Source organism: Mandrillus leucophaeus, unplaced genomic scaffold (assembly GCF_000951045.1).
Source record: "Mandrillus leucophaeus isolate KB7577 unplaced genomic scaffold, Mleu.le_1.0 Scaffold365, whole genome shotgun sequence".
Classification (NCBI taxonomy): Eukaryota; Metazoa; Chordata; class Mammalia; order Primates; family Cercopithecidae; genus Mandrillus; species Mandrillus leucophaeus.
In genome coordinates, this window is record NW_012103865.1 from 1460864 (window position 1) to 1470174 (window position 9311).

The window sequence follows — 9311 nt, forward strand, 5'->3', positions numbered from 1 at the left end:
CATGTGGTGGTGCACAAACATGTTCACCATTATCAAACAACAGCTGTGCGAGGAAAAGATTTGTATGCTCATGTCATGGATGTGAGACAGAAACACAGAGAGGTGAAGTGATTTTCCATAGAACCAAAGCTGGTTTAGGGCTCTCTCCACTATTCCAGTGTGTCTCGCTTGCTATACGAAAACTTCTTAAAGCATAATAAATTAGAAGCCTTGTTCAGGGACGGCAGGGATGAGAAAGAGATATCAAGTTGTTATGGGAACCCATGGTCTTTAGAGCTATTGGTCAAAAATAGAAGCCTCAGGATGGCAGGATGAAAGATCCTCTCTGGGAGACTAAGAGGTGAGGTGAGTCTCTTGGGGAAAGCAATAGTGTAAGCAGAAAAACAATAAAAAGAAGCACAAGGCACCTTTTTCAGAAAGGGGTTCCATTTTTTCTTATGACCTTGGCCACCATCTAGTGGTCAGGCTTGGAAGTGGGATCCAGGCTCAAATACTGAGCACACACGGCCAAAGCCTCGTGGTGGAGTTGCCGGCGTGACCCTGCTTTTTCTCTCCCGCCTTGCGGGGCATCCTTCACTCCTTGGCACGGAGGTATACTTGCATGGGGTTTTCCTGCCACTCTGGTAGGGAGGCCAGGCTGTCAGCCACCTCCTTCTGGACAGGCCAGCCCCAGGCCTCAAAGAAGGGAACCAGGTTCTTCTTCACTTTTTCAGAGAACTTCTTTACCCATAGGTTCATCCTGCCAGTGTTGCCTTTGGGGAGATGAGAGAGGGTCTGGTACTCAGCAAAGAGCTGGGTGAATGGCTCCCACCCGAAGGCCTCCTGGAGCTGAAAAGGGAAAGAAGGAACAGAATGAGGTGTCAAGTTTGCAAAAGTGATGCGACATGTGCGTTCTTAAATATATTTCATTCACATGATCACCTCCCCTCAATTGTTACCTTCATCCTGGGTATGTGTCCCTATCTCCCCACTCTACCCCTGCACAATAATGCAGTTTCATTGCTCATTCCACCTCTCAGCCACAAAACATCACCCCCTGAATCTAGTGGGGGGTGCTCAGGGGAAACCTAATGTCTGAATAGAGGTAAACACTCAATAAATGTCCACTATTAGTATCTTTAATTTAAAAAATTGTCTTCCCAGATCTCAAGTATTTTCCTCAGCATCAGGACAGGTTTGGACCTTACTGAGATGAGAAACCCTCACTTCCTACATATTTGGCCTATTGAGATTCTAAAAGGCTGCAAACCTCGAATACTATACTTTCCAGGTATGATACTAATCCTTATTTTTTAGATAACCGTCTCGGACCTGTGAGTATCTGCAATGATACAAAATTGCTCTGTAGAACACTGCATTTAGGGCAGAAAAAGAAAATACTCCAGCCTGTCTTGAGGGGCTACAAATGAGAGTGGCTCATACTTCTTAAGGGGCAGCCCTCCAGAAAGCCCTTGGCAGAAGGCCCCTGTTCACTAAGATTATACAAATTTCTAGTTAGCAGGGGTCTGGGGTTTCCATCTCTACTCTCCCTTTAATAGATGAGCATTCTCTGACTCTAGCTTGTAAAAGCCCAAGGATAGATAACACTATCGAAGTCAAGCCTCCCTCAGAGTCTCACTGCTGTACCCTCATTATTGCTCATCTGTTCTTTACTGGCTTGCTCTTTGACACTTATTAATGAATACGTCAATAAATTAAGCATTTAATAAACATATAACATGTATTAGACATCCAGACCCTGCCAGCTACTGTGCTAGGCAAACATGATTAAGAGCTCTTGTCCTTCTAGAAAACACTGGCCAAAGGGAGAAACACATGTAAATAAACACATTATTAAAAATGTTGGTTTATCAAGGAGGTGATGTCCAGGAGAGAAGGGGACAACAGAGCTGAATTTGGACAAGTGACTTGACAGCTAATGGACAAGATGTTCCAGCATGATTCAGCAGCAGGAAGCAAACAAGGGGAGGCACAGAAGCCAAAACAGCAAGATGTGTCTGTAAGCATAAGCAGGTTGGCATGCCGGAGGGTAAATGTGGAGGTGACAGCAGGAAATGTAGCTAGAGGCACTGGTGGGGCTGGTCATGAAGGGCCTCCTATGCCCTGCTAATGAGCTTTGACTTTTCCCTATATGTGCTAGAGAACACTGTAAGCATTTTATAGACAGAGTATTCACATTATTTTGGAAGGAGTGTAAGGAAGATGAATCATAGAGGATTGAGGCAAGATGCTAGGACAATTTAGAAGGCTACTGGAATACACTGAGGGAAGACTAACGAGGCCTGAGCTAAGGCAGCAGCAGCACGGATGCTGGGGAGAAGCCCTCTAGTGGGAAGAGGAGTCAGAAGGTGCCTGTTTGTCTTGAGGCCAAGTCCCAGACTTGGTCTCTCTAGAGCTATTGAGAAATGATATTCAGGGCTCCACAGCGAGTCGGTAGCAGAATAGGACAGAATCAGGGCTTAAATTTACAGTTTAGGGTCAACCTACCATTGTGGTCAGTGGTCCTATATACCCCCAGACTGGCTATCTAAGGATATGGAAATGAATGCAGTACAAAGTTACCTCATTAACTGGGACTGTCTCACATTCACTCTTCACAAAATTAGTGAAAGGCACAAAAAACTAAGAAAGGGCATGGCAATGCAAAAGCCTGGGGCTTGTCATTAGGTCCTGATTTTAAGTTCTAGGTCCTTCACTTAAATGGGGGATACTGGACAGGTTGCTTAAATTCTTTAACTTATGCTATATTTCTATTTTTTCATAATATTTTTCATTTCCTCGTACATCTCAAAATCAGAAGGTGAGTGAGACAGGTGCTATTCTCTCTGCCTTAGAGGGGTATAACTCAAGAAGCACCACCATGCGGCCCAGTCCCTCTCATTTCCGGGGGAGGTGGTGGTCCCTGGACCTAGTGGGGTGGTGAAGGAGCTGGAGAGCTACTGAGATCCAGGTCGCTACATAACTGAAGGGTCTGGTCATCCCCTTCTCCCAGAATTTCTGCTCAGTACCTGTAGATATGTTTCCAGGGCTGTCCACACATTCCAGCCACACAGAGGGGCTCCCTTTCCCAGGTGGGCCTTGATTCTCTTCTCTCGCTCTGGAGGGCTCAGAGCCTCATGGGCCTGAGCCCTGGGGATCCCTAGGACTGTTTCATGCACGTAGACTGACCAAAGGTTGCAGGTGGCCTCAGTAGTGTGCGGGGGGAACTCCCATCCATGCCGCTGTTGGTTGTGGCCCAGCTCATGGATGGGGCCCCACACACCTCTGCTCCTCATGTCCATCTCGTTGATGATCTCCTTCACAGACTCCAGGTGGCACATGATGGGGTATCCTGAATGCATCCAGCCTGGGAACACAGAAGGAAGAGATGAGCATTGAGGAGGGTCTGCCCAAACTGTCTCCTTCATTCTTCTCCATTATGGGACTTTTCTTCACCATCCTGGTTATCCCCAGTAATTGCAGAATCTCTGTGCTGATTGGAAAGCAAATAGCTTTCTCCTACTTGGTCAGAAACTGAATAGTACCTAATCTCCTTCTTAGCCTCTCACACCTGAGTTGTGGCCTCCTCCTCACTCTGGCCCCAGAGAATACGGTTACACTTTACATAGTCATTCTTGCTGTAATTCGACACCTTCATTTTGTGTGTGTGAGTGTCCTTTACATGTCAGTCTGATATATGATGTCCGATGACTGGATCTGAGATCCTTGAGGGCTAGAACAGTGTCATTCTTTCTTCCCCATGTATACTACTTTTGTCCAAATTTACACTCTATGATAGAGGTAATTTTTGTCCTTATTTGAAGCTATGAAATTTGAGGTATGAACTTTCCCCATGTGGGATCCGGAGTTCCTTATTTCTCTTCCTATGCACCTCCTTCTTTTTAATCACTCAGTACTTACCATAAACCTCCTTATGTATTTCCTCTTTTCATTTCCAACTCGGCTTATGTTTGAAGAAAATAGTTGATTTTCTATGCTGTCCTTGAAATGACTCTGGTTGCCATCTATGAATTCGCAGTACAACTTTTTCTGAGATTGTTCTACCATCTGGTGAAATCTCACCTTGTAGATATCAATAATTTGTTTTTTTTCACATGTAAACATTCTTTCATCCCCATTGTGGTCAATGTCTTTTATATCTTTTTCCCTTGCTTTACTAATAAAATTATGCTTACACATCTTGGACGTTCATAAAAGGCAAAGTAATAGATACATGGTTTCCACTGACTAGGAGGATTCCCTGGGAGCACCCACCAGCTGAGATCTGCACATCAGCCACAATCCTCTCGGGACGGCGGAGAGGGAAGGGTTCAGCCGCCAGCCTGGCCACAGCCTCCATCATCTCATCCCAGAGGCGGAGCACAGGCTCGGGGTCCTTCAGGGCCTGGAGGTTTGTGGTTGGCACTGTCAGGATGATGTTGTCCGTGGCCAGTTCTCCCCAGGGAGCTGGGTCCTCCTGCATCTGCCTCTTCCACTCTTCTAGTGATGTCTTACCTGGGAATAAATATCATGGAATCTACCACACCCAGTTCCCCAACTTCCTTTGAGCTGAAAAATACCACCTGAACTCTGGAAGAACATTGCAATAATGAACTCCTATCACAGGGGTCTATAGGCTATAAAGTGAAGAAAACGCTTCCTGACTCTTGTCTTTGTCTGCTCGGGAGTATCCATAGACACAGGGTATTCCATATCTCCTGCCTCCACGTTCTACCCCCAACAGTTCTTCCTCTTTCTCTCCACCAAACCTTATTTCTCTCCCATTTAGCAACCATCCCACAGTTTCCATGGCATCTGCCGCTCTTTCTCCTCCCTAGATGTTCATTCCACTTACCCAGCTTGTAGTATGGGGCAGGCACAGCCCCCCTGATAGTGACAGACACAGGGCCTAGTTGGCTGCCCTTGGGCACGATGACGTAGAGGAGGCCACCCCAGAGGCAGGAGACTGACCGTTCAGTCCTGTCCATACAGCATTGATGAGTCACCACGGGGGCTCGAGATAGCTTCCTGGCCTTGGTTAGGTCATCGGTGTGGCAGCCAATCTGTACCTGGACAGGTGATTCCACCAAGTGATGGAGGAATTAGAATCCTTGTGATGTGCGTGTGAGGTTGTTTAGATGGAAGATATTAGACAAACACGCCCATGAAACCCCAGCTTCCCTTATCTATGTGCTAGGCATGGAAACTTATCAATTTTAGCAGTCCAAAGTCATCTGGACTTCAAAGCATGTAAAATCATTTTTCCAAGGATTTAAACAGCTCCACCATAAATCTTCACCTGACATGAATTGGTGAGAGACCAGGCTAATCCTGGCAAAGGTCTTCTGTCTTTCTGCCAGGCAAAATCCTGGGCTCTTCTAACAGGACCTAAGCCAGTCTGGTGACGCTGATGTTGGGGATGAGCTGGGGGACTGTGCTCTGTCCTCTGTGAACACACAGGAGGCCCATCCAGAGTGAATGAGGTTGATTCTCTCTCCCTCTTTGTCCAGAGCTTCCCTCTCTGGCGGCCAGATGGGTGGAGATCTGTTTTGTCTGGAGTCCTGGAGTTGCTTTTCTTAGGTTTGATATAAGCAAGCTCCAGAAAGAATGCTGAGAGAAAAGAGGCCCTAGCTGTGGTAGGAAGTGGCCCTCAGAGTCAAGGAGGCTGAATGAATTTAAATTCTGCATGTAGGGCATATTTTGGGGAGTGATGGGATTTTCACACCCTTCAGATGTCAAGATAAAGAGATAAAACCGGAGTTTGTGCAGAATGAGCTTGCTGACACCCAGTCCAAATTTCTACCGCATGTTTCATACTAACTCCCTCTGAATTTGCACATGGGACCCATGAGGAGGCATGAAGAGGCAACTGCCCATGCCCGAGGATTCCCAGCCCTTCCTTTTCCTTCTGTCAGTCACCTACTGATCACATCATCCACTCCCTAAACCTTTTCTAATAAAGTAACTCTTTAAGTACAATGGGACAGATTTGAGCTGGGCTTCTGTCTCCTTGTTAGTCCAATTGCAATAAAATGCTTTTTTTTTTAAATGAAACATTCAAGTGTCACAGTTTTGGCTTCTAGTCCATTCTGCAGTGAGCTTCTTTGGCTTGATAATACTAGGCGCTTCAGTCACTCACTTAGATGGCCTAAAATTTAGCTGCTTCACCTGTAAAATCTGTAAAATGGGCAGAATAATCCACCTCTGTGCTCCTGGCAGCATTGCCATGAGCTGGAGCTAGACAGTGGATGAGAATGGCACAGCTCTCGGGTTTTGAGGGGCGGCAGATGTGGGTGTTCAGACCTTACCCGGAGGCCAGCAGAGGCGGCAACTTCAGACAGTGAAACTTCTGCATTTTGTCCTTCCAGGAGGTAGAGCCCGGTACTTACCCAGCAATCACTGTTGCCTGACAAAAGTCATAGAGAAGGCTCAGTTCTTCCTTCCCATGTGACTCTATCTCCACTTGGGGCCTCCCAGCCTCTCCCAGTGGCACAGCTTCTCCCCTGTGTATCTCAAGTCATCCGCACTTCTCCTTAGACTCATCCCTCCTAAACCTTAAGCAGAGTCCCAGCCCCCATCTTCTTGAAAGTACCTGATAAAGAATGCAGTCTGCCAGGCCCAGTGGCTCATGCCTGTAATCCCAGCACTTTGGGAGGCCGAGGCAGGTGGATCACCTGAGGTCAGGAATTCCAGACCAGCCTTACCATTATGCATTTATGCTATTTCTCTTACTGCTTATGAAACCCCATCTCTACTAAAAGTACAAAAATTAGACGGGCCTGGTGGCGTGTGCCTGTAGTCCCAGCGACTCAGGAGGCTGAGAGAGGAGAATTGCTTCCGAGATCGCGCCACTGCACTCCAGCCTGGGTGACAGAGTGAGACTCTGTCTCAAAAAAAAAAAAAAAAAAAAGGATTGGGGTCAATCTTCCTGAAGGTAAGTACTTGCAATGTCCTGTGTAGTGTCAGCCAATCCCACTTTCCCCTATGTCTTTAATGTTCTGGGCATTCTCTCCTGTTTTCATACCTGGGTTGATTCCGTCAATCTCCACAGTGATGGGGTGTTTTGAGGGGTACAAACTAGAGGAGCAGGTCCAGGTGCCAAGCCCCTGGGCCAGCTGGGAGCAGTCAGTTCCAGAGTGAGCCAGCCCAGTGGCCAGGGAGAGCATGGCAGCCTCATAGGAGTCACTGGCAACTGGATTTTCCCGGCTCACAGCTGGGAGGCCTGACCCTCGTAGCATCTTCCTCAGGAGCCTGTGCAGGGATATGTAAGCAGGGATCCCCTCTGCAGGAATCTGTAGGAAGGCTGCACCATCAACTCTCAACTTTGCCAGACAGCTCTTTTCCAAGTTCCCATTCTCATGGTTCAGGATAGCCTGGAATTCAGAGAGCGCCTTGCGGAAGTGGTAGCTTCTCATCTCAAGGGTGGGAACGGGGAAACAGCCTGCTTTGAGAGTCTGAGGCAGGATGCTGAGGCCAAAGCAGTTGAGGATGACGTTACCAGGGAAACCAGCCAAGGGGCAGTGGCCAGGGTTCTGGGAGGCCCACCACCAGGCCTGGCCTCCAATCAGCAGCCCCCCACCCTCAGCCACAAACTCCTGCAGCTGCTTAGCCTCCTTGTCACTGTACGCCTTGCAGCAGTAGACACACAAGTTGCTGTTCAGATGGGGCTCCAGGCTGCATTGCAGGCCATGTTCCGATAGGAGGGGACACAGATCTTTTAGATTTGTGTTCACCCCAACTTTGCCTGTCTGGCCTCTGGCCAGCCAGCGCACCGCATTGAGCAAGAAGGACCCCATCTTGGGAGCACACAGCAGGCACTCGTGGGCAGCCAGGACCACACGGCCCCGGCCATAGCGAGCAGCTGCCAGGAAGCAGTTGAGTGAGGCATCCAGCCCCAGAGGGAAGGCCAGGGCTCCATGCACCAGCAGCTGTGAGGGGACTCCCCCTGTCCTGATGTCGAGCTCTGAGATCCCCTCCAGGAGCTGCTGCTGGTCCTGCCTGACATCCTCCCCACACCTGGAAGAGACAGGAGAAACAGTGAGTCTACAGTCAGTTAATGAGCTACTGAATCAAACTCATTGAATAGAGAAATCTATGTGCAGGTAGGAAGGTTGCATTGTTGATGTCAATCTTCACATTCTTACTAATATTAGGATTTCAGCATGTTAACATCATTTATTTTTATCATGTTTAAGACATATTTTTTCACTTTTTTTTTACAACTGATGGCATATTATCATTTAATTGGCAATGTTTGGTCTTTGTTTTTTTTTGAGATGGAGTCTTGCTCTGTCACCAGGCTAGAGTGCAATGGCACAGTCTCAGCTCACTGCAACCTCTGCCTCCCGGGGTCAGGCAATTCTCCTGCCTCAGCCTCCTAAGAAACTGGGACTATAGGCGCATGCCACCACACCCAGCTAATTTTTGTATTTTTAATAGAGACAGGGTTTCACAATGCTGGCCAGGATGGTCTCGATCTCATGACCTTGTGAGCCCGCCTCAGCCTTCCAAAGTGCTGGGATTACAGGCGTGAGCCACCACGTCCAGCGTGGTCTTTCTCAGTGATACATAAAATAATGGCATTTTTCACAATCAATGTTGTCATAGATTTCAGGAAACGCTATAGAGGGAGTGCCCTTACTTGCGTATCTTAAAATCCACATTTTCTAAATGAACACCTCCAGGAATTCCTCCCATTTAGTCAACTAAGTGTTGAATATTGTGGCTTCAGTTTCTTGACTTTTAAAATAATTAAACATATAAACAAATTAAGTTAGAAAAATTAGTTTATTCTGTCCAGAGAAAGTAGTACTGCTTATGAATTACTCGAGCTAACTTTCTGCAAAGGAAGATTGCAAAAACACCAAATTTGGACTCTCCATAGGGTAGTTCTGATCTAGGAACACATCAGAAGTAAATTGTTTAACACTACACTTGAAGATTTACACAAACAGACACTGTTTTTAAAAATTCACTTAGATCTGGTTAGAGTATTCACTTCTTTTTATTAAGGAATAGCCAAAATGTAATGAATCAAGAAAAGGTTTTGTATTTCAAGAATTTTTAAAAACAATTTGTATATACTGTAAATGTCAAGCAATGGGAGGTTGGTTAAATAAGTTATGGTTAACAATAGATTGCAAACCATATTGTGATGAAAATAATTATCAGATAATTTGAAAAATGCTTAATGGAAAAACTTTTAAGATTAGATTCCAGGATACCATGGTCTAAATAAGCCAAATTTTAGGGAAAAAAATCAAAAACCATAAAACCAGACATTGAAGCAGAACCTAAAGCATATTTATCAAAATATCTTTGTTAAAAAAAAA

The 9311-nt window shown here is 46.3% G+C and overlaps 1 protein-coding gene across 3 annotated transcripts in view; it reads right to left on the reverse strand.

Moving 5' to 3' along the window:
* Positions 1–382: 382 nt before the first annotated feature.
* TCAF2 (TRPM8 channel-associated factor 2) overlaps positions 383–9311 on the reverse strand; it is a 26840-nt gene continuing 17911 nt past the window's right edge. For 2 of the 3 annotated variants that reach the window (XM_011989905.1, XM_011989906.1), the window contains exons 3-7: positions 7004–7995; positions 6288–6385; positions 4835–5048; positions 4255–4494; positions 2739–3346 (exon numbers count right to left, since the gene is read on the reverse strand). In XM_011989905.1, coding sequence (XP_011845295.1) covers positions 2976–3346; positions 4255–4494; positions 4835–5048; positions 6288–6385; positions 7004–7995 — 1915 coding nt within the window. In that variant the 3' untranslated portion in view covers positions 2739–2975. Of the gene's footprint in view, positions 829–2738; positions 3347–4254; positions 4495–4834; positions 5049–6287; positions 6386–7003; positions 7996–9311 lie in introns of those variants that run through there. The other variant, XM_011989904.1, reaches the window with a different exon arrangement.